Here is a 25,718-nt window from a genome sequence, read left to right on the forward strand (position 1 = left end):
GTGCCTTAACCAAGGCCCTATGCAGTAGGCCCCACAGGACAGAAAGACAAAAATGGAACTGTCCGTGTACTCATTGATCTCACATCTCACTAGACAAAAGAAGAGGCTTTGAGGTCCCTGGAGTGACTACAGGATTAATGTGACACTTTCAAATGATGTTTCCATTTTTAAGTACAATTTTGTTGATCTTTTGTTTCTATATTACCTTGATTTTTCTCCCACTTTCCCCGTCTAGAGAGCCATTCCATATAACAAAGGTGAAAAAAAGAGAAAAAACCAGTACATTAAAACTAACCAACACATATATAGTGTTCCTTACCTATTCCCCTAACACTCCCCACTGCCCCACTTTCCCCACCACTTCAAAGAAAGGAGGAAGGTACATTCTCATTCCTCCTCTTCTGTCATCACCCTTGATGGTTAAATGATAGTTTGTGTTTCTGCCTAGATGGAAAAAAAAAGCAACAACACATAAAAAGTTTCTTATGGGGTTTGCTCATTGATTATTTAAAAAGCATTTTTTAAGTTTTATATCTATATATTGCGCTTTATATTTTGAGTAAAGGCACTTAATTTACGTGGTTTGTAGCTTAATGTACTCTCTGAGTATAGAAACATTTTGTTACAAAATATTGACACTTCCCATTTCTTTTGTCAGGGACTTTAAAATACTGTTTAGCTCTAAATACTAAATTTGGAATGTGTTCAATTGTTTTATAAAATGCTAGATACTCAAATCAGTGAATTTACGAATATAAAATATTTTTCAGGAATTGTTCCCTCCTCTGTAGTCCTGACTTCTTTCCAGGTGATGTCAAGAGTTTTTCTAATATGGGCAGTAACACACAGTGTCAAAGAGGTAAGTGTTTAAATCATAGGATGAAATACAAGAAGATAAGTAATTAGACAAAAACAACTGTTTTTCAGCCTTTCTTTTTCATATATGTGTGTTATGGCTAAAGACTGAATTCCAACTAATATCAACATCATTTGACTAATTTTCACATTCACTAGAGGAAGTCTGATGGAGGAATAGGCCTCAAAATGCAATATTCTTACGGATTTTAGATACATTTCAAATATTAAAGTCCTATAATGAAGGTCCCAAACACACCTCAAGATTGTGTGGATAATGTGTGTTGGGAATTTTTCCTTAGCCTTTCTTGCTTTCAGCACTGTTAGGCTTTAGGCTCAGAGAACAGCCAGAAAAAGCCTAGGAGCAGAATGAAGTCCTTGGTTCCTGAGCCTCACGGGGCTTAGAGCAGCTTTACTTTACTCCCACACTACCAGAGCTATAATTGGAGTTCTAAGCCAGCCTAGGAATGGGGAGGGACATGAGGCCATAGTTCAGCAAGGGGTCTCTTCAATGTCAACACCTTTGTAACAGAGGCAGAGGAAGTAGAGAGAGGATGCCTTCCTGGAGACAGGAAAGCCTGAAGTGAGGGAAGGGAGACAGCTTCTCAGTCCTGGGGTCTTCCTGGGATCATGGCTGCCTCTCATTTGGGGATCGTGTCTATCTCTTCAAGTTCTGCCCACCCTAGCTCAAGCTTTGTCACAGACTAGAGCCCAGGGAGGGAGTAAGAAGAGAGGGCATCAGGATGCATCTGGAAGAACCCAGGGTTCCCCTGTCCTGCTTAGCTACTTTTCCCGAGTCATAAAACTAGAGCCTGCTGTTCTAGTACCCCTGAGAAGAGCCACATTTCAACAACCTTGCTGACCTTCTTTGACACCAACTCTGCGCCTCTTGCCTCCTCTATGAAATGAGGAAGTTGGATAAAGGTGGTCTCTAAGATTCCTGCCAGATTTAAGTCTGGACTAAATGATTCCTGAGGACCCTTTCAGTGTAATGTGATCCGTTGAAGTGGGAGAGGGAAGGGTATCTTCAAATTTTCTTTTTTGTCCTCTTTCCAAAAGCATCTATCGGCTTGTAGTATAAGTTGCTACCACTCCAGCCTCCCAGCAATCAAGCTGACTTGATGGAGATGTTGCTACTTGATTTTACTTGCTTGAAGAAACAACTGGCTTTAATACTTGGTTATCGAAAATTATTAGAAGCTACCACATGACCCGTTTTGTGAGGTGGAAGATAGTCTCTATACTGGCTCTCATTGCAGAGCACTATGTATGCATTTTCATCCCTCATGACTAAAGCTGGGTTGCTTTTTTGGTTTTTGTTTTTGCCTCTTGCCCCAGGCGCAGTTTGTGGAAGGTGCCCACAGTAAAAAAAAAAAAGTCCTAGTTAATGCTCTGACATTCAGATTCACAGGTGTATTTGACACATTAAAAACTACAGATCTTTAAGCTTAAAATGTATCCACTAATCTTTGCAAAAGTTATAATTGATGAATGTATTCTCTGCTTTTTTACATTTAGCTAGACAGCCTCCGCACCCCAGACGGTGGGCCAGTTTTAATCTATAGCTATACATATGTGATCTTTCCACTCATTCTGGTGACCAAGAACCAACATTTTTGAGTATTATCGGAACTCAGAAAACCATCCAAATTCTCATATTTTCTCTATGATATGGTTATCAAACTTTTTGTCAGAATGTTCTATCGTCCAAGATTTAGTCTAATTATCTAGTATTTGAAAAATTAATTATGGCTATTAACAAACACAGAACAATAAGAAAAGATAGTAACTTTCATGTAATATGTCATGACCTCATCTTTATTGCACATAAATCCTTTTAGTTCTCGAGACAATTTGGCATAAGTGCTGGACATGGGACCAGGAAGACCTATGTTCAGATTTTGTCTCTATTGCTTATAATCGCTGTGACCCTTAAACAAGTTACTTTGCCCCTCTGAGCCTAAGGTCCCATATCTCTAAAGGGGGTTATTATGAGGCTTAAATGAAAGTATGCTAAATTGCTTTGCAGACTTCAAAGAACTATCTAAGTTTCAGTTATTATTTCTGGTCCCACTTCCCTGACTATGCACGCGTTTTTAGATATTATTGTAGATTTACCTCTTAGTACATCAAACAATTGTCAGAATTCCCATTCCTATCATGCAATTCTCTTCCTGGACTCATCCCCTGTAAAGTAGATTCTCATAATATGTCTTCCTGTGAAGTCTTTTTCTTCTCGTGCCCCCTTTCTCCTCCTCACCCTTATAGGCTATGATGTAGTCTTTAGTTTCTTTCCATTTTCCTTCTCATATTTTCCTTTGTTTCCACCTACTATCTGATACTAATTTAAAAAAAAAACCCAAACCTTTCTCATTTTTAATTTCCTGGTAAAAGTAAGAAGTTTGGGAATATCCAAACTCCAGTAGTCCTACTCACATAGGCTTTTCTTCACTCAGTTCTGAACAACTTGTGTACATACCAGGCTTTCATTCTGTTTCTTAGTCTGCCAGCTTGAGCGGCCACATCTCCTACAATCACCCATTCTTTATATCACACAGTAGACATTTGTTTTTCCCAGCATGTGCCACACATACACAAAGCTCTCTTGGTCCTTCCAACATCCCTGTTTGGGAGTAAAGCAGCTGCTGTCCCCATTTTGCAGATGAAGAAACAGAGACCTTGGATTATAGAGTTAGTGACAAACCTGGTCTAGAACTGAAGTCATCTAACTCTAATATCACTATGTTTCATGCTCACCCCATTGCCTCATTTTGTAAGGATAATGGAATTGGATATATTCTAAATATTAGTTTTCCCCTAGGGACTGAATGTTCAGAGTTCTCCACTGTACTCTACTCAGTCCCTTACTCTCTATTTAAACTATTGTGGTAGGTGGATTTACGTCTTCTTTCCTTCTAAAATTAGTGCCGTTCTTGAGGGTGGAAAAAAATCTTATATTTTATCACCGATGATATCCTGATAAACTTAAGCATTGCTATGAGACACAGCTGGATGAATCCTTAAGGAAGATTAGCTAAGGGCTGATCTGACTATAGCTATAGAAACTCTATTCCCAGAAGGTTCTGGCACCTGAAAAGTGTACTTCCTCTAGAATCTGGAGCTCATTCTGCTCTAGAGTACTTCCTCCAGACACTGCTTTCTGTCCCTTTCCTATTCCAGTACAGATCAAACACCTTCTCACCTCTGACCCCGACACCCTGATTTTGTTTTCAAAGCATAGGATATTTTTTTTTGGCATTTAATTATATCTTTGTATTATAAGCCCTCTTGTACAACATCTTGTGAAGCATCCTTCTGTCTCTGTTATTTCTACCTTTGGTAGAAATGTCTAACCCAGAAGTTTGCCCTCAGAATGTGTCCTATTAAGTTAACATAGGGGTTAACAAGTATTTTTCTTATTGACTCATATAATTTCTCTGAAATAGTGCTTCAGCTTATGTGACACACATGTTACTGCCAGTTACAAATAGTTGGAAATTTTGTTCAGAGTTGAAGCTGGTTATTTGTGGTTCTTTTGTTTACAAAGACCTTTGACTTTTTATAGCATGAACATAGACATCAATAGATAGCCATAGAAAAGAACTCCATGTAGAAGGGGGAAAGACATTGTTATCTTAAACTTTAAATAGCAGTTTCCTAAATAAGCACAAGGGTTATAATAGCTGTTATCTGGGAACCAAAATTATTTCAGGCATCACTTCTGTAACTATTGCCAGCTTAGTAATACTTGGAAATAAAAATCCATCACAGAATTATTCTGCCAGTTAGCTGGTCAGTGAGTTAAATTTCAAGCCAGCTTTCTTCAGCAGCTTCAAATTGGCTTTATGGTTGAGATTTTTGGTACTACGTGATAAGACAAGAGCACATATTCCAGTTACCAACATTTTCTGCATCAGTGTTTATCATTTGTTGATATCCAATGAGACTTTAACAAAATTTAAAATGAAGGAGTATCTGTTGGGATTTTTTGTCATTTTAAAAGAATCAAGGGATACAAGCTAGTGTCCTTTGTTAAATTTGCTGTAAAAATCTTCTTCAAACCATTGCTATAGGAAACCATTAGTAAGATTCAGCCTAAGTCCTCTGTTGCACAGGTAGCATAAGATGTAGAGGTTGAGTTGGTATTCTATATATGCTTCATTTTTTAAAAGTATTTATAACCTTCTAGGGGAGGAAGAAAGGGGGGGAAGAGAGAGAGAGCATGCTATATATGTGTGTGTGTGTGTGTATATATCCTTTTTATATATTGTAATTATGTATATTATATATACATATATATATGCATGTGTATATATATATATATATATATATAAATAAAAGATACCATTGATTTTTTTTCAAAATATATAACTTATCCTCTATGTAGGCTCCATTAAAATAAGATTTTTTTTCAGTATATAACTGGTTGAGTTTTACATTATGTTTTATTATGAGTTAAAAGATATTATAGAGGCATCATTATTAATTCTTTTTTTAGAGCAAGTTTTCAGCTTCACTCAGTAAAAGTCATCTGATTTTCATGCGTCGTGAGCTTTGGTAAAATATTTTATCCGAGCTAAGAAAAGTGAACACAGATAAACTCATTTTAAGCAGGTGCATTCCACAATACATGTTTGGCATTTTTTCAAAGCATCAGCTCATATACATTTGAATGCCTCTAGTCTGTGGGAGGACCTGTCTGTTAAATTAGCTGCTCCCTTGTCAAACTGATTCTTTATTTGCATAGAGATTGGGGTGTAAGTAACTTATTCTGGAATCTTCTCTTAGAGTAGGCTGAAAGAAAACACTCATACTATGGAAGCAAAGCATCTTGAAAAGGATATTTGAGTTCTCATCCAGCCTTCTAATAATTATCTTAGGCAGCAAACACAGTCGGGTAAATGGGCTTATTGGAAATCCTTAGGATGAGACAGGATTTCTAGAGGTTGTCTTTTATTCCTCTGGTGGGAAGGGTGAGGGTGGGGGGATTTGGAAACTGCCATTCTAGGACAGTGAATATCTTTATGAATAAATTTCTATAGAAAAGGAGATTATATAACTTTTTTCCCAGCAAAAGAAATTCTTTTCTTTGTTGATCTGAGTTCCTCTTGCAGCAGATAGATATACTGCCTGAAAGATTATTGCTAAGTGATCTATGTTTTCCAGAGCACAGTCTACACAAAAGAGCCACTTTCAAGGCTGAAATGAAACTTTCGTGCACTTCTGGATTGTGTAAGATATGAATTGATGTGTGGCTGCATGCTGAGGATGTAACTTAACATTTTCGAAAGAAGTCTAACTCTTTAAGTTTGATGCATTCAATATTTACGCATTATTAAAAATCCTGGCTTTTTTTCAGATTGCTCCGAAAAGTAACTTTTACTTAACAGGACAAAAACTTTGTATTCTCATTTTACCATATTTGCTCTGGCTACTTTCATCATGATCATATCTGTGAATACCTTTTTAAAAATTGCATTTCTCTTTGGTTTTTCGTTTTGTGATGTTCAGGTAGACCAGGGCTAAGAAATCTTTTGTCCAGCGAGGGCCATTAACCCAGAGGAAAATCAGTCAAGGGCCACAAAAAAATAAAAAGTAACTCAATTTAGTATATATTTTTCTCAAAAAATAAGAGCAAAGAACATTAAATTTTATTCAGTAAGTACATCAAATATAAAAGATTAAGTAGGTTTCATAAAGGAAAAAAGACAGTTGGAAATGAGAAAATATGGTGGAAGAGAGAGGAAGGAAGAAAAAGAAATTAAGGCTGTGAGGAGGTACAGACCACCATGCCAGAGAAAGGACACAGGGAGGAAGTGAAAGCAGAGGGAAGAGACAGCTCGATTTAGTGGAGAGAAAGAAGAAGCAACCGTAAATTTAGAGCTGAAAGGAACCTTAAAAGTCTTCTCGTCCAGCCCCCTCATTTTACAGGTGAAGAAAATGAGACCCAGTGGCCTTTCCTGAGGTCACAAAAGCAGATCTGGGATGTAATAAGCCCAGGTCCACACATTCCAAACCCAGCCCTTTTTCCAGGCAGTTGGGCAGTAGGTTTTAAGGTGAGTGTTAATAGATGAAAACTGCTTGTTATATCCTTCTGTAGGCTTCAGGAGTTATTATTACCCTCCGAAATTCTGGCTAATTACTGTTAACCCCTCATTAGCTCTGCTCTGAATGGTATAGTCACTGCAGCCCTCAGTGGGGAAAATTACTCTATGGAATGTGGTGGCTGGTGGTTGGAGCCTGAACAATATAATTTCCTGGGGTACTTGCTCCCCACCAGATAAGGTCAAGAGCCTAGAGCCAGCTATAGCCTGCATGATGTGCTTGCAGAGGTGTCCTTGAGTCTAGATTTAAAGTCGTAATTGCATGATGGCCTTTTTGCTTAATAGGATCTATGAAGCTGGTTGAGGAGCTTGTTAGGACTTCCACAGTTTAAGTTTGCTATCTTAGCCTTTAAGAAGAAGACGCAGCATGTTACTTTTGTTCTTTTGCTACTATCTCTGTGATAAACCTGAGAGGCAGATCTTTCCTTTCATGGAAGAAAAGAGGCATTGACAGAGAATCTACTGTGAGTAATGAAGACTGGAAGAGGAAGTTAGTATTATAATGGTAGGTGAAGTATTATAATGGTAGGTGAACCGTTAAGACCAGTAACCAAAGTAAAAAAAAAATAATTGGCTGAGAAGCTTGATAAGAGAAATATCCTTTCATTAGGCCAAGAGATCACCAGTTGAAAATACATCATAGAGTAACAGTGAAAAGTGTTTTAATTATGTAGGGCTGCTTGGGTTATCAGATTTAGTATCTCTCTGGTTCATGGAATTGGTGCTCTTTTAGTGGTCTGATATGGGAGGAGAAGGTGGCAGCCTCAGCATTCCAGCACCACCCCCCCCTTTCAGTCCTCATTAAGAACATTGATCTTGTGAAATTTGTTGGCTTTATATCCTGGAGAGAAATGTAAACCTTACCAGAAAATGAATACACTTAGAAGTTCTGTTTAAACAATATTCGAGCTTACTACAATGGCCATACAGGGTATATTTGGAAGCGTGAGCTTTTGTGGGAGTGCCTGTGCCAACACAATCCAGCTATCCTCAGCTTCAAATGCTCCAGTCCATCCTTCACTGAAATGTCAATTAATTTTCCTAAAGTGTAGATCTGACCATGTCCGCCCCTTCCTTCCCCTCCCCCCCTCAATTTAATAAACTCCAGTGTCTCCTAGTCACCTCCAGGATCAAATATAAAACCCTTCATTTGGCATTCAAAGGCCTTCATACAACCTAGTCTCCAGTCTCATCTCCCTTCACTCCATACCCTCCAGTGGTACTGGCCCCTTTGCCGTTTCCTATACAAGATACTCCATCTTTGGATTCCATGAATTTTGATGCCTGAAATACTGTCCCTCCTCATCTCCCGGCTTCCTTGGCTCCTTTCAGGTCCTTACCCTCCTTAATTCTAGTGGCTTCCCTCCGATTATTATCTCTGTTTTATCCTGTATATCTTGTTTGAACATGGTTGTTTAAATATTGTTTCCCCCATTAGACTTAGAGCTCCTTGAGAGCGGAGAAAGCACTGTTTGTTTTTTGCCTTTCTTTATATCCCCAGCACTTACCTCAGTGCCTAGCACATAGTGGGCACTTAATAACTTGACAGAGTTTGATTCAGAAATTTTCATCAACCTGTGCAGTGGGGATCACAGTGAGCCTAAGTGGTCTCCATTTTAGTCAGTTGTTCTTTCAGGATGGAATGTGAATATTTGAAAGCAGTCTACTCAGGCCAAGCTTGGACCATCCTGATTGGGGCTCCAGGCAGGAGATTACTCAGGGGGACAGTTGTAAATTAGCTGATACCCTCTTTAGGAGAGCTGTCTGTTAACACTGATAAGGAAATAATGGGCCTAGAGAGTCATTCACAATGGAAACTTGCTATATAGAATAATCTTTATAGCCATAAACTAGTCATTGTTGAATGTTACAAATGAAAAACCCCAAGAGACAGAGTTTCTGGATAATTATAATCAATTTATTAATTAGACTAGCTAATAATAAATTGATGGTCACTGGTTTCTCTTGCTAACCAAAGACAAAAACATGGAGAGCCTGAAAGCCTTAAATATTTTTTGAAATGGAATGCCCCTACCAATCAACCCTGATTGGTAAACATTTAATGAGGAGGTAGGCTACAAGTCTTCAGCTCCTCCCGCTGAGAATGTGGTTTGATCGTGAGACTCAGCCTCCTGAAGCATATCTGTCTCCTCCCAGACCACTCTGGTTGGTTTTCTCCTTCATGAGCTGGGTCACCCCAAACTCCTAATGGAGGGGTACAAGGACTGGAGCTCTTCCCCTGAGTTCCCTCCTTAAGAACTGGATTCTGTTTACACTCTAAACAGAAGTAAGGTCTTCTCCTAGTTGGGAGGGGTCCCACCCAACATTGAAGAGCACGTGCCTTGAGAGCTAGGATCATCTTACCAATCAGTTGTGTCCTCCTCAGACTGACTTTTGCAGAGGCTAGACCTTAAATGAGGAAATAAAGGATAAAAGCGTGGATCCAAATTAATAATTGGTTATTAATATAATAGTAAAATAATTTCTCTTGCAGGATAGCCTTAAATGAGATTATATAAACTCCTCTTAATGGCTGTGTAAATGAGGGTTATATGGTGAAGCAAAGTGAATTTAGAAAACCTTATTTCCTAGTATCTGATAAATCTTGATGGTAAGAGCTTTCTTGGCTGATTTCCTTTGTTATTCCTAAGGTGTTTTTTTGCGGGGGGGGGGGGGGGGGGGTTCTTTTTTTTTTTGCTTTTTGGCAGGGCAATTGGGATTAAGTGACTTGCCCAAGGTCACACAGCTAGTACATGCATCAAGTGTCTGAGGCCGGATTTGAACTCAGGTCCTCCTGACTCCAGGGTGGGTGCTCTACTCACTGCACCACCTATCTGCCCCTAGTCCTTAGGTTTTAAAGATAAGTTCTTCAGGGTTACATTCTTTTTCTACGCTATTAAAAAGAATATCAAGATTCATGAAAGGAGGGACAACTCTTCTACCAAGAGTTTATCCTTTCTGATTCCGTTGCCAGTCTACTTGGAGTTGGCCTTTGTCACTGAGAACCAGTCAAAAGCATTCCCTGTGTCCTCTCATCAAGGTGCCTGGGCACGTGCTCACCTCCTTGGGAGGAAAGTAATGGACATAAGTCCACGTCCAGTAATCTCATCAAGTTGTGAGGGAATTCATCAGACTGCTCCAGGGCTTCCTATCTTTCCTTTCCACCCCAACCCCAGCTCCCTCATATGTAAAATGAGAATGTTGGATTAGATTATCTCCAGAGTCCCTCTCAGTCCTAGATTCTTTGATATCTATCATCTTTATCATTTAGGCTATAATTCCCCCAAAGACAAGGATTTTTTTTTCCCATATAGTATCTCTCTTATCTTAGCATCTATTAAGAATCTATTATCTAAGCATCTGTTATCATAGGGGCAGCTAGGCAGTGAGTAGAACACCAGCCCTGGAGTCAGGAGGACCTGAGTTCAAATCCGGCCTCAGACATATGACATTTATTAGCTGTGTGACCTTGGGCAAGTCACTTAACCCCAATTGCTCTGCCTTCCCCCCTCAAAAAAAATAATTCATATCATAAATAATAATACTTGAATTCATCAACTTATATTAAAAGATTCTGGTTAATATTTGTCCAAATGTATTTTTTTAAAATCTAACTACCCACAGAATAGTATTTTCCAAATTTCTAGTGATCATCTCTCATTAGAGAATACAAATCAATTTGAAATAACTATCAAAGCTACTTAAATCATTATTCAGCCATGTTTATCAATCTCACTTATTAAAATGTTGAGCATATTGTTAGAATTGTGGAGAGGATCTTTATTACAATTATCAGCATCTACAGAACCTTGACTTGCTGTGTAGAAAACCCTTGTTAGTTTTTACCTTCCCAAACCTGCCAAGTTACTTAAAATGAGGAAGGACAGCAGATTGTCTCTGTCCTAAGATAATTCATACTCCATTTATACTATTTTAAGCAGGCCTGCTCACTGATTTCAAATCTGAGAAGCTGTTTCTGGTCTCTTCATCGTTTGCCTTTTTCTTTCTGCTCCATTTGACCTTTGAAATTTAGCTTGTGTGTTCTTGTTCCTATCTTTACCTTTCTGCCTGCCTCGGATCTCTGAGCGCTTGCCCAGGCCCACTTAGCTGGGCCCTGAGCCTCTACCACATCCTCTGGTAGGCCTCTAGATTGCTGGCCTTGTCCACAACCTCCCATCTGCTCGCCTTCAGTACACACACTGGTGTGACCACTCTGCCCCACCTCCTGGTCCCCCCCCTTTCACACAGGGAGGCCTGGTGCTCTAATAACCAGGAACAGTAGGTTAGGAGTAACAAGACCGTTCCGGTCCCAGCTCCACCCTTACTACCTCTTGCTGCCTATGTGACCGGAAGCATTTAATTTCAGTTCCCTAGCTAGGTTCCTCAACTGTACGATAAAGAAGCACGGGCATGATGTTCTCTAAATCCTATGACTTTGTGGTTCCTCATGCTATAATAATCATAGCTAGCATTTTTAGAGCACCTTAAAGTTTGCAAAGCACTTTCTAAATAATACCTTATTTGATCCTCAGCAACGCTGGGAGGAGGGTGCTGTACTTATCCTCATTTTACAAATGACAAAAATGACAGTAAGTGGCTTGCCCTGGTCAAGTGTCTGGGGCTGGCTTTGAACTTGGGCCACTTTGTGTGTGGTTAAATGCAGCATTTGAGTTATGAACCCGTGACGTTGCTTTCTAGAGCATTTTAAAATATGCGGGATGTTACTTAGACATTGGTGAAAGAAGAACAGTTTTAAACCATCTCTATGAGCGTCCACAGTTGTTTGGATCAGACCTGTGACGTTGGTATAGAGAAATCACCACAACAGTATGTGTTGGAGGTGGGACTGGGTGAGCAAACATTTATGATGCACTTGCTGTGTGCCGGCATTGTGCAGCACTGGGGATACGCATATGGAACCACAGTGTTTGTAGCAGCTGTTGTGGGGGTGAAAGACCAACAACACCAGCACACAGGAGGTCTGCCAGCATAGGTTCTTTGATCTGCTTTTCTAAGGAAAGCAACGCTAAGGGGTTAACAGTCTCATTTTAATCAAACATACATATATCATTCACTTAGTTCAGGGGGAAAAGCCAGTCCCTGAACTTCAGGGCAAATTCAAACAGAAATTACAAACAGACAGTATCAACAGAGCAAACACACAAAATTATCAACAGACAGGCCCCTAGCTGTCTGGCCAAAGAATTGCATAGTTACCAGAGAGAGAGGCACCAGCATCTGGGTTTCAAAGCTGGGGGGTTCCAGGGGCTATCCAGGTCTCTCAAATCACAGGATACTCTTCCAGTGAGTGAGAGCCTCAAACAAAATGCTAACCTCTGAGTTTATATAGCCTTCTTAGGGCTGGAAGTCTTCACATCTAATCAGCAAAGGGTGTGGGCTTGGTGCCTCACACCTAGCAAAACTTAATCAAAGGCACTCAATTATTTTAGCATTCTAAAAGAGAAAACAGTAAAAAAAAGTCCCACCTTAATTGCCATTACAACATAAAAGCAAATAAGACAGTCTCTGCCCTCCAGGAGTTTGAAGACAAGCGTAAAGGGATGCTGGAAAGCCAGAGTGGGGAAGAGAGGAAGGAGAGGAAAGATGCACATTACCAGAGTGACTGGAGAACTGCCGGAAACTACAGGAAGTAGACCAGATAAGGCAAAAGTCAGCTGTCAGGGATTGACTTATATGAAACCTAAGCTGACTTAGACAAAAGTCAGGAGAAATCAAGTTTAAAAAACGTGAACTGGAAAAACAAAGCAAATAAAATTAAATGTGCAGGAACAAAAGATAGTACTATTTTTTAAAATCTAGGGAAAAATCCGCAAAAGATCTTCTCCATCGCTTCATCATGATGTGGAAATGAGCCTGGATTCTTCACAGTTCTTTTGCTGAGCTTAAGCTCTGTTAGGTCCTACCATGCTAGAAAGGCTTTGAGTACAGTCCTGCTCTAAAAGCATCAGTCTACCTGCTACAACCTGTTTGTGTCCATCATGTGCTATCCCATGCTTTTTAGATCACCTACAATTTTAATTCTTCAGAAATCATAGTGTTCCATGATATGCAGCCAACTAGCATTAGACCTGATTTCAGTAAAAAAAAAAAAAAGAAAACAACAGAGGGAACCAGCAGTTTTGTCATTTAGAACCTGTAAAATCCCTCAGCGGGCTGTAGTCTAGCAAAAGTCTATGGAAACTCAGCCACACACAAGTCAATAGACCCAAACTAGGTCAGGAACATAAAGAGTGAAGGTGGGGAGGGAGGAGGGGGACAGCATACAAACTTCTCTCCGGATCACACCACTTTGGAAGCCCTGAAAACTTAAAAGCCCCCAGACTGAGCTGTGAAAGCAGTAGGACATAGAAGACAAAAACAGGCCAGACATGCCCCTCTTTCTCCCTTCTGCCTCCTGTAATATTAAGTTTGGGTTTTTTTTTTTACTCTTTTAGAATGCTAAATTAATTAAGTGTCTTTGAGCCTTACTTGGTGCAAAGCCCCAGGCCCAAACCCCCAATTACTAGGTTCTAAGCCAATGTGGGTGTGAAGCCCCCAGGACCCTAAGGGGAGTTGCTAAGACCAGAGCCAATAGTAGGCACCTAAGTTCTGGTTGCTCAGATGATGTTTGATGACATCTGAAAACTGTATGAAAAGAGAGGACAGAGTTATTGGCTCTCACTCCTGAAGGAGTGTTGGCGTGGGACTCTGGGCAGCCACTCTAAGAGCCTCCAGCTCATCAACCCAGATGTTGATGGTTTCTTGGTAACTATGAATTGTATTTGGTCTGCTTATAATGTATGTTTGTAATTGGTATTTGATCTGAAGTTCAGGGTGCTGGCTTTTTCCCCTGAACTAAGTGAATGATACTTGTATGTATTGAAATAAGATGTTAACCTCCTAACGTTACTTTCCTTAGTAAAGCAGATCAAAAGAACCTGTGCTGGCAGTGTTCTTGTTGTTGGGCTTATGTTGGTCTTTCACCCCCACAGCAGCAACTAGCCAAATTGTTGCAACACCTCCCCACTTCCTGCCCCCATCCTGAATGAGCAGAGCCCAACACTAAAGTCCAAAGTCAAAAAATAGGCTCAAAAAATGGGAAAAAAGAAAAAAAAAACAACAAAACCCTATAAAGCCTAACCATAAAAAGCTAATGTAGTGACAAGGAAGCCCAAGATACAAACACAGAAGACAATGACTTTAAAACATCTACAAGCAAAACCTCAAAGAAAAATGCAGATTGGATACAAGAATTCCTGGAAGAGTTGAGTTTTTTTTTTTTTAAAGCAAAATAAAAGAGAAAAAAAATGAGAGTTATGCAAGAAGATTTTGAAAAGAGAATTAAATTTGGTAAAAAGGGGTACAAAACTTCACTGAAGAAAATAACTCCTTAACAATTTGGATTGGCCAAGTGGAAGCTAATGACTCCATAAGACATCAAGGAAAATTAAAACAACTAATCTTTGAGTCTGGCCATCCAACCAAGTTCTGAATTCATCTGATTATATTTTCATCTAATCCACATCTCTCCATCTTCTCCACAAGAATAATATGAGATACTTTATTATAAGTGTAGCTAAAATCTAGGTAAGCTTTTCCTATAGCTTGCCATTTATTTACTGGTTTTATACTATCAAAAAAGGAGATGAGGTTAGACTAGCATGACCTTATTCATGATAGTTCATTGTAATCACAGCTTTCCTATCTAGACATTTACCAGTGATTTCTTTAAGGGATCCTAGACCCTGTCTACAATTTGTGTGGAAATCAAGGTCAAGTTCACATTATGACTATGGGTGAGAGTGAAAAGTATCATGTTATTATTCACAGAAGTTTACCAGATGCTTTTGAGGAAATGTCTAGTGGCATATTTGGAACCCACAGACTGTAAAAGCACAGGATATTTGTGTTCAAAGTTCTTATTTTGTTGTTTTCATGGAAGAAAAAAGTTTCTTTGCATGTGAAACCCAGGAAGCAGGCTGGCATGCATAACGCCTCAAAGTATCCATTGTAAGTATAGGGTCTATTCAGGTTCTGAGTTAGAGGATTTATTTAATTGCTTCCTGACGATCCCCAAGAGTTGTGCTGCCTGTGATTGTCCTTGCCACGGAAAAAGATGTCTCTTGTGTTGGATATCAATAAAAAAGGCAAGAGGCATTCCTTTTTCTATTTCTGTAAAAGGGTAACTCCTTCCTAAAAATCACTGCAGGATACAACTATAGGAGCATGAAAAGAATAAAAAACACTTATATCCCCATGCGCTGGCCGCTGGCATTCGTAACATTTCAGCCAAACTAGGGAATGAAGGACAAAGAGGAGTCAAAAATGGTTTCAGTTTTAGATTTGGGGATTAAGAGGATAATGGTGTCTATACAGGTGAGGAAATTGCCTGTGTCAGCATTTGGAGGTGGAAAAAACGATGAGTTACTGATGGTTTATGCTGGTTATCTGTAAAAGAGTGAACCTTTGTAGAAAGAACGTTGAACTTAAGAGTTAGAAGAACTGCATTTTAATTATGGCTATTTACTTCCTAGTGAATTGCCTCAGGAAATCTTTTCATCTCTCTGAGCCCTCTGTTTTTTCATCCATGAAATAGAATAATAGCCCTATCTACGTCATAGGGTTGTTGTGAGCACATGTTGTAAACCTTAAAGGCACTATGTAAATGTGAGTTATTATAAATGACTTGAGCTTTAAAATAATCCTAATGACAATTTTTGGAAACACCACAGGTTGGCAGTGTCATTCCTTTAAAAGCTGCTTTGTCACTAAAAATAAAACATGAACATCCTGACTTTCCAAAATTAATGTCATAGACCTTTAGAGTTAGAAACCCCAGAGGTTATCTAGTCCAAGTCCTTTATTTACAAATGATAAAACCAGTACCCAGAGAAGTTGTGACTCACCTTCGGATTCCAAGTCTAGTGCTCCTGAGTGATATTTGTGTTTTTTGTAGATTGAAAACAAATTTTGAAAATGAGGGGGGAGGGTAGATTACAAAAGTATTCTCTTCAACTTCCTTTTGAAATGAAAATTATTTGCTTTTAAAGAACATATACCTATATTTTCTACTTGAAGATTGCAGTTATTTAAGGAGGTATTCGTTGTAGTCACAATGTAGAACGTTGTGCCACACACTCACATTTTCACATGTACAGGGAACAATTTAATACCTAAAAGAAGAATTAAAGTCACTTATATAACGAGGGACTCTTAAAGTTGGAAGGGGCCTTCAAAATCACCTAATCCAGCTAACTCTCCAGTACAGTGCCTGCAGATAGCTGGTCATCCAACCTTGGCTTGAATCATTTTGTAAGCTGGGAGCTAACTCCTTCAGAAGGCAGCACTTGCCAGTTTTAGAAAGTTTTTCCTTCGCCAAAATTTTCTGTCTAGTAACTTCCACCCACTGGTCCTAGTTCAGGCCTTTGAAGCCATTCAGAATGAGTCTGTTCTTTCTTCTACATGAAAGTCCTTCAGGTGTTGAAAATAGCTACCTCCCCTTTTTAAGTCTCCTCTAGGATCTTCACCATTATAGTTACTCTCATTTGTCAGTGTTCCTTTGAAAGTGTCACACCCAGAACTTTAAACATAATGCTCCAGATAGGGTCTGACCAGTGCAAAATACGAGACTATTGTTACTTGAAACAGACACTAGGGTTCTTTACCTAAGATTGTGCATTAGCTTGTTTTGCTACATCGCGATGTTGGCTCAACCAAAACCCCACTTAATTACCCAAACTGCTGCCAGGCCAGATCTTCTTTATCCTGTACAATTCATTCTTAACCTAGGATTTTAGATTTATTGTTGTTAAATGTCATTCATTTGGTTTTGGCCTAGTACTACATATTTGGCCTTTTGACATAATTTTGAATATTGATTCTGATATTTATGCAGTTAGCTTTCTCCCATCTGCACATTTTTGAGAATAACTGTGTTGAACTTCCATCTGATCCAAAAGTATAATTTGTGTCAAAGTCAGTGGCAGTTTTCTCTAGGGACCCAGGATGAAATTTTATTAAGGGCTTTGGAGAAAGCAAGTTTTCATACTTTGCCCAAGTTCATACTTATTTTGTTTTTAATGGCTGATTGTGAAGTTCCTATACACTTTTTTTTTCTTTCATTATTAATGTCAGCTCAAAGGGTCAAACAACTTTCAAAAGCTGTTTTGGGATCCCAGAAAGAGAAACTGAGGGATAAAGTTCCCCAAGATTGACTGAAGTACTTAAAGGAAGTTTTCATAATGATCTCTGCTATTTCAGATAGGACTTAAACTTTTGAAGTACCAAAACATGTCCACATAGACTTCGAAAGATTTCAAATCTTGCTTTATCCCCTCCCCCACTTCTAATTTGGTCCTAATAAATCTACAAATACAAGAAAACACAAAATAAACTCAAGAAATAAAACTGTTAATGCTAGGTTTAAGTATGAATTCAGCTTGGTCACTTTTGGAGGATGGTCTCAAAACAGGATGTTTCTGGTGTGGTATAAATGCCCTCTTTCCACCCTGTCTAATGTAAGAGCAGAAGGAAGGGAAAAGTAACTCTTGCTCTTGACAGCATGAAATTCTTATTATTTTTAGAGAATAGTAAGTATGAACAATAAGACTCATTGTCAGAGCAATTTAGTTAATAGGTATGTAAATGACTAGTTATTTCATTGTGTAGGTGGAGAACTGCACGTAGACTTTCTTAGGAAGAACCTAAGCATCATAAGAATTATATTAACATTATAAACCTAAAGGTCAGAAAGTAGCATTAATATACTTTTATCATATAAGTAGTGAGACTCAGACTGTCTACTTTTTCATTAAGATTTATTCCGCTTTTTCCTCCAAAGGATATTATGATAAATCTTTATTTTTCATATGGTCTTGGCCTGCCCTTCACACCTCGAGTGTGGGAGAACCCAGGTTATTAAGGTTCAGGAAAAGCAATGCCCATTACTTGTAATTTTCTTTTAAAAACAAAATACAATTTTAACACAAGGGTTCCTAACTTGTGGCCCAAGGGTGATCCATGGATAGATGTCAGCCCGTGAACTTGGATGGGGAAAAAAATTACATCTTTATTTTCACTAACCTTTGATTTCCTTTACAATCCTATACGTTTGGAAACATTCTGAAAATGGATCACTAGGCTTCATCAGCTTCATCAGACTTCCAAAGGGTCCATGACTCAGAAAATAGTAAAGCATGATAGCAGTTTCGTGTGTGTTTGTGTGTGTGTGTAAGACCTTTGGGCATCTAGGGAGACAACATTACTGTTGTTTGTATAAGCAGCATGAATTGCAGTGATCTCTAGTGGCACTTTGGTAAACATACTGCTCTTCAGCATATGAATATATCCAAAGGAAGGAAAAACTGGCAGTCAGCAAGTAGGTTACTGCAGTGGTTAAGTCTGGACATTATAGTCAAGATCTAGATCCTCATGGCTTAAAATGGAGTACAAGCAGGTCATGAGAAAAGGCTAAGAAATGGGCTTGTCCCTAGGTGGGCCCCTTCCTCTGTCCTCACTTAAAGCAGCCCTCTATGCAGAGCCATATTTAGTCACCATTTTAATCATTCCACTGCCTTTCTCTCCTGTGATATTCTACTGTGATTCCCAGTTGTCATACAAATCAAATGGAAACTCCTAATAATGCTTTTAAAAGCCTTCTACCAATTGCCCTCCCACCCTCTTACCTAACTACTCTCAACTCCCACTGTCCCTGAATTCATGTTCTTTCTACCAACCAGCAAACCTACTTACTCCATCCCACTCATAACTTGTCTGTATTTGTCTTTGAGCTGTGGCACATGCTATTTCTCCCACCTGCCATGCCCAGCCTCCCCTAAGCCTTGCCTGCCTTGCAGACAGTGTTCCGAAGATCTTTCTTCGTTCTAGGCCTTCCTGACCTCAGTCATTCCACCCAGCCCATCACTTTCCTTAACATTTGGCACAACTATTATTGGTTCCTTGGTGTTCTTATTGCTGCTATTTGTGTATTTCCTCCTTTTGTTTGCATTGGTTCGATCTCATTAGCCTGTAAGCTCCTCGAGGGCAGGAAGCGTTATTTTCTTTCCTAGCGTAACTTGCTGTAACTCTGTACATAACAGGTGCTCAGTTGGTGGTGGATGATACCGCTTAAGTTGTACAAGTACAGCTTTTTAACATATTGTGAATAGCTATATTTTTAATGTAGAGCGTTTTTTTTTCTCCTTCCTTTAAACAGGTACAGAGTGAAGACAGTGTCCTTCTGTTTGTGATTGCTTGGACAATCACTGAGATTATTCGCTACTCCTTTTATACATTTAGTCTACTGAACCATCTGCCTTATATCATCAAATGGGCCAGGTAAGAAGCACATTGAGTCCTAGCTATCACAATCACCCTATTCCTCCTTTCCTCACTATTTCCTAATATTGCCTCCTAAGGATAGAAGTACCAAGCAGAATCAGACAGGGATCTGATCTGCGCTGTCTCCCTCGTGTCTTTTTGTTATTGATCTCCGCCCCCCCCCCCCCCCGGGCATCTATTATAGTACTTCCCATAGGGTAGATGCTCAAAGCTTTTATTTCATGAATAAGGAAATCAGAGTTCTGGTTGTGGATTCAGGAGACCTAGGTTCAAATCCTGCTCCTGACGGTACTTGTTATGTGACCGTAGAAAAGTCACTTAAACTCTCACGGCCTTAGTCAATTCACCTGTAAAATGACATCAGTGACCCTTACCCCACCCACCTCCCAGGGTTGTGAGAGGGAAAGCACTTGGTAAACCTTGAAGCCCTGTAAATGTTGGCTGTTCTTCTAGTACCCCTCAGTTTCACTGGGAAGAATGTTCCAAATGAGCATCTATACAAACTAAAATAATAGCCCGTACAAGGAAATGTTCAGGTCTAGCATTATACTTTGTATCCTGTGAATATATGCTAAGGATTCATCGATGGTTTCAACAAAATCTATTAAAAGAATTTATTGTTGATGGTGTTGAGAATTAAAAGTAGTTTAGATTCTGAAACAAGACATTCCAAATCCAGATGACGTTAAATAAATAACTTAGCAAAAAAATAGGTGCCAGTGCCAGAGGCTTAAAAGTACTCATGTAAATCTTTTCATAAGATTTTCATGTTCACTTCGGTATTTATGATGAGATGTAATTCTTTCCTTAACCAACTTCTGAGAGAAGTTAGCATTTTCCAGTTACAGCTTCAGTTTCTCAAATTTATCAAAATTCACCCTTGATTGTCAATCATTTGGACACCTACTTTCAGCTAAATCTAAAGATGTCTTCTAAGCTTAGTTAATGTGAATCTTTAATTGTTAGAGGGAAACCGAGGAACCAAGACAGATGTTTTTCTTACCTCATTAATTATGCTAGAAATGTAAGCTGTGACCCCCTCTGCTCCACCATGACATCTCTGAGCCTCATCCTCCTCAACTCTTCAAAATAAGGAAGGGAGTATTGTACCACCTACCTCCCAGGGTCGTTGTGAGGAAAGCACTTTTTAAACCATGAAGTGCTTTTTAAAATATGAACTATTATCAAGAGAGTCAAATCAACAAGTATTTATTAAGTGCCTTCCGTGTGCCACTGTGCCAGCACTGTGCAGAGAAAGCTCTTGGGGATGAAAAGTAAGGCAGAAGACAATCTCTGCTCTCAAGGAGCTTACCTTGTAATGGTGGCGATAACATGCAGGGAGCTGTGTGCAAACAAGATACAGAGACAAGATAAATTGGAGGGAATCTCAGAAGGAAGGCACTAAGACTAAGGAGGCCTGGAAGAGGTTTCTTGCTGAAGGTGAGACTTTAGCTGACACTTGAGGAAAGCCAGGAGGCAGAGAAGATGAGATCATTATTACTACCAATGTCTTAGTAATGTTAAGGCTATGAAGAAATTTGTGTTTCAGTTTTATTCGAGATATTGCATAGTCATGGATGCCTTTTGAGGCATTCTCCCCAAAATATTCCCACTATTAGTCCTTTTTCAAAAATTGGCTCTTAAAATTTAAGTCAAAAGAAAATAGTAGGTAAATAGAAAAATCTAGAAATACTGTTGTTGGAAGGATTTGGGGGTTTTTTTCTTTTAAAGAATCAGTACACATTTGAAGGATAGGAGCGAATTTTTCAAAAAATGAACAAATTTATTTACTGATAGCTTTTGTTTTTACATCACTTTTATTCCCAAGTATATCTTTCCTTTCTTACCTGCTATCCTTTATAGCCCAGAATAAAAGAAGAAAAACAGCAGCTCAGCAAAGCATACCAATACAGTGATCAAATCTGACAGTCCAAGCATTCCTCCATACCTGTAGTCCCCACCTCTGCTAAGAAGGGAGGGAAGAGTCTTTTCTCTTTGGGGGGAAACAGGCTTGGTATTATAACTTCATTCAGGGGTTTTTGTTATTGTCAGTTTTTCCGTTTACATTGTTACAGTCATTTGGAAGGGCAACCTAGATGGCACAGTGGATAGAGTGCCAGACCTGGAACCTTGAAGACCTGAGTTCAAATCTGGTCTCAGATAATCACAGTGAGAACTTAGGCAAGTCACTTAATCCTGTTTGCCCCAGTTTCTTTACCGGTAAAATGTACTGGAGAAGGAAATGGCAAACCGTTCCAATATCTTTGCCAAGGAAACCCCAAATGGGATTACAGAGGGTTAGACATAACTGAAACAACTCAACAACAAAGTCATTTGGTACATTGTTTTTCTGACTCTGAGTGGTACTCTGCATCAGTTCATAGAAGTCTTCCCTGTGCTTTTCTGAAATCTACGTATTGTTTCTTAAGGCTTAATAAGGGTACGTTACATGCATATACCCTAGTAAGAGGGTGAATTTACTAACACCTGAGCCCTATACCACTTCAGTAAATCTTTGTTGTTGTTTATTTTAGGTACACGCTTTTTATTGTGCTGTACCCAATGGGAGTGTCAGGAGAGCTCCTCACAATATATGCTGCTTTGCCCTTCGTCAGACAAGCCAGCTTATATTCCATTAGCTTACCTAACAAATACAATTTCTCTTTTGACTACTATGCATTCCTCATTCTGATTATGATCTCTTATATTCCACGTAAGTAAACTATAATATGTGTTTTTGTAAATGTTGTCTATCCCGTAACTAGATACAATTAAATTAGTGTTTTTGCATTAAGATAAAATAAATTAGTATGTAGCACCTATATCTACAAGGAAAATTATCCACTTTAACTGAATATTTTCCATTGTAGGGAATTAGCTGTGGTCACGCTTAAATCTGAATTCACCTTTCTCGATATCACCACCCTCCAAACAACATCGACAGTGAATATGATAACGGGTGGTGAACATTCAGGCAGAGATGCTGAAGGGAGGACGGGAAGGGTGGACTCGCCCTGCTAAGAGTTGTGCCTCTTTCCATTTATTATTCAAGAAGATTTTGCTTTGAATCTTGGGAGGGAAAAAGTTGGAAGGAATTATTTCCCTTGGAGATGAGGGTGTAATTTTTAAAGAATGAAAACTAATTTATTTTTCTTTTTGGAAACAAGAAACAGCAAAGAATTATTAACTAGAATTTTCCAAATTCGGGATTTTTTTCTCTGTTTTTTTTAAGAGCGCAGCACACATTTTAAATATGTGGAGAGCCAATTAGTCATCACTTTAATACTTCAGGTTTTAAAGTATCAAACTTAGCATTACTGTGGGGTGCTATCGTTGCAGAGATACACTGATGAGTAAATACCAAAGACTGACACTTAACAGAAGAATACTATTTTCTAGGGCGTAGTATTCAGATAGATAAAGTATTTATTAAGCTTTACTGTGTGTTAGGCACAAGTAGCCCTAGTCCTTTAGCCATGGTACTCAAGTATAAAGCCCAGAAAAGCACTCCCCAAATAATGCCCCCAGCTCTCTGGGAACTTTGGCCACCAGAACCTCCCTTTCTCCCAGCTGCCTCTACCCATGTCCTTGCTTCCACAGTTAGATGGTACGGTAGACGGTGCTGGGCCTGGACTCAGCCAGATCGGAGTTCAGCTATGACCTCAAGACACTTAACTGCTGTCTGCCTCAGTTTCCTCAACTGTAAAATCATAACAGCACCTACCTCCCAGTGTTGTGAGGATCAAATGGGAAAGTATTTCTGAAGCGCTTAGCACAGTGCTTGACACATCGCAGGTGCTATGTAAATGCTTATTTCCTTCTGCCCCCCACTGCAAACAATAATGTTGCCTCGGATCCCAACCCCAGGCCCTGTGGTCTCTTGGACCTGAGGCTGGTTCAAGTTGGGATCTGCAATGGAGGCGAAGGAAGAGAGTGGAAACCTCATAGTCATTTCCCTTCCCTACCCTTACTCCTCCAACTCCCTCCCGCTCAGCCCCAGCACTGTTTAGGGGATAACATCTCCAGTGTTATTCTTTGGGGCTGAAAGATGCTGCTACATCCAGCCTCTGAAGATGTGGTTAGAGGCCCAGCTTTGACCCTGGCCGCCTGACCTTGAGTCACTGCATCTCTCTAGGCTTCGATTTCCTCTGCTCTACAGAGGGGCAGGGGTTGGATTAAATGGCCTCTAAAGCATCTTCTTGCTATAATCTATGAATTACCTCCCCTTCCCTGAGGGGACCCCTGCTACTCCATTGGCAAAGCCCAAGAGACTCTTAGAAAAGCCTCTGAAATAAAACCGAATGTAGTTCAGTCCTTTCTGTATCCAAAGGAACCACCATCATCACCTCTCTGCACAATTTCTTTTTCTGTTTAACAGTTAAAGTACACAAGGTTGGGGGGCAGGGAGCGGGGAGCCTTTCATTCCCTTTCCACTTTATTGTTGCCAGCAGTTTAAAAGAAAAACTTAGACCATAGCAGGTTCTGGCCTTATTTGGAGGCCTGTCAGCAGGGAAGCTAGTTGTGAATGGCATTGCTTCTGTAGTAAATGAGGGTGGAAATCACAGGAGGGAACCTTTTCTTCCCTTCTCTCTTCATTGCCTAGTGTTGCTAGCAGTAGAAACCCTTAGAAATAGAACCGCCATTGGGTTATATACCTATTTTGGGGACTTTGGGGTAGGGGAGGAATTGTAAGTCTGCATTGTATTCTGTAGTAAACCACTGAGGAGTGAAACCATCCTTAGGAGCTCCAGGTGATGGCAGTGAAAAGGGAAGCCTGCTGGTAAGGGGCCCTCTAGAAAAAAAGTAGTGACAGGAATCCAGCCTTAACTAAAAAGTGTCGCTGGAAATTTATACAAGAAGGTTACTGCAGACTCTGCTTTGCCCTCTCTCTTCTCATCCTCAATCTCCTGAAATTCCCATCTCTGTAACCAACTGCCTGCTTTCCCAGGCTCCTAGGATCTCTGGGAGCCACTGACAAGGACTTGGAACTGGCAGGATCCCCATTCCCACCAATCATCTTCAGTCTAGCTCCCAGAGCCACAGAAGGGTCAAAAGTATTTCTGAAATTCCAAGTGGAGACTCCAAACACATTTTCCCATGGAAGCATTATTGCTCATGGTAGTTGGGTTCTCTCAGTACCCTTACAGTAGTACTCTACATAAGGGTTAGATGGGCTTTTGTGGACTGACCTAGAAGCTAGCCATCTTAGAGAGTTCCGGGAAAGCACCAGCCAATTTATAAGTTAACTTTTGGCACGTATTCCATTCTTAAGTTGAGAATTGTCTATAATCACTTTGCTCTTATCCAAAAAATATTTGCTACCCCACAAAGCATGCAGCTATGATATCTTTTTCTATTTATATCTGTCTGCAATCAGTGAATCACTCAAAGAGCTACACTTGAGGACCTAGAGGGCCACATGTGGTCTCAAGGCCAAAGGTTCCCCACCCCTCAAACCTTTCAATTCCTAATCTTTCCAGTGGGCAATACCACTCAAGCAACATTTAATCCTTCATTATTTGGCACCTGAAACTTTATAAACTAAGACTTTTAATGAGTCACAAGTTAGAAATGACAAGTTCGTCTGTTCTGAATATAGCATTTCACGCTTTTGTGTGAAATACACCAATCTAAGTCCTATGCCAATTTGAAGAAATAGTCAGCTAGGTAACTCTGCATGGAAAAAAGTCAAATTTGCATTTATTTTTCATTACTTCATTAGCCTACCTTGCTTGCTGGTGACAGAACCAGGATAACAAAAAGATCAGCTTTTATCAAGTGTAAAACAGAGTTGGTTTGGAGATCTGTGAGATGGAGCTTATCAGATGAAAGGAAGAGCAGCAGCAGACTTTAAAATGTTTAAGTAAATAATACAAAATGAAAGTTTTATTTTTTAAATAAATTTTATTGATATCTTGTTTTTACATCACCTAAATTTCTCAGTGTATTCTACCTTTCTTCCTCTTCTAGAAAATAATTTCTTTTATAAGATTGCATAAAAAACGGGAGGTAGGGAATCAGTTTAGCAAAACATATCCCCCAAAATGTGACAACATATGTAGTCTTCCACAGCCATGGGCCCCCACTTCTGCAAAGAAATGGGGTGTTGCTTTGTCATAGCTCTTCAGCTCGGTCATTATACTGTCACAGCGTCCAGTTTTGATTGTTTTGGTCTTGCTCTTTTCATTTTCATTGTTATAAGTCACTGTTTATGTTGCTTTCCAGTTTCTGCTGACTTAGTTTTGCATCAGTTCATGTGAGTTTTCCCCATATGTATGATGGTCTTCATCATTGATCATTTCCTACCACACACTAATATTCTATTGTATTCATGTCCCACAGCTTGTTTAGCCATTCTCCAATTGCTGGACATTTCTTTTGTTTTCAGTTCCTTGTTAGCACAAAAAGTTGCTATAGGAA

At 39.5% G+C, this 25,718-nt stretch overlaps 1 protein-coding gene across 2 annotated transcripts in view; it reads left to right on the top strand.

Annotated features, from left to right (window-relative positions):
• HACD2 (3-hydroxyacyl-CoA dehydratase 2) overlaps positions 1 to 25,718 on the top strand; it is an 88,737-nt gene that overhangs the window by 49,253 nt on the left and 13,766 nt on the right. Inside the window, exons 4-7 of one of the 2 annotated variants that reach the window (XM_036744789.1) lie at positions 771 to 859; positions 19,174 to 19,295; positions 21,833 to 22,011; positions 22,169 to 22,239. In XM_036744789.1, coding sequence (XP_036600684.1) covers positions 771 to 859; positions 19,174 to 19,295; positions 21,833 to 22,011; positions 22,169 to 22,176 — 398 coding nt within the window. In that variant the 3' untranslated portion in view covers positions 22,177 to 22,239. Of the gene's footprint in view, positions 1 to 770; positions 860 to 19,173; positions 19,296 to 21,832; positions 22,012 to 22,168; positions 22,240 to 25,718 lie in introns of those variants that run through there. The other variant, XM_036744788.1, reaches the window with a different exon arrangement.

Source organism: Trichosurus vulpecula, chromosome 2 (genome assembly GCF_011100635.1).
Source record: "Trichosurus vulpecula isolate mTriVul1 chromosome 2, mTriVul1.pri, whole genome shotgun sequence".
NCBI lineage: Eukaryota > Metazoa > Chordata > Mammalia > Diprotodontia > Phalangeridae > Trichosurus > Trichosurus vulpecula.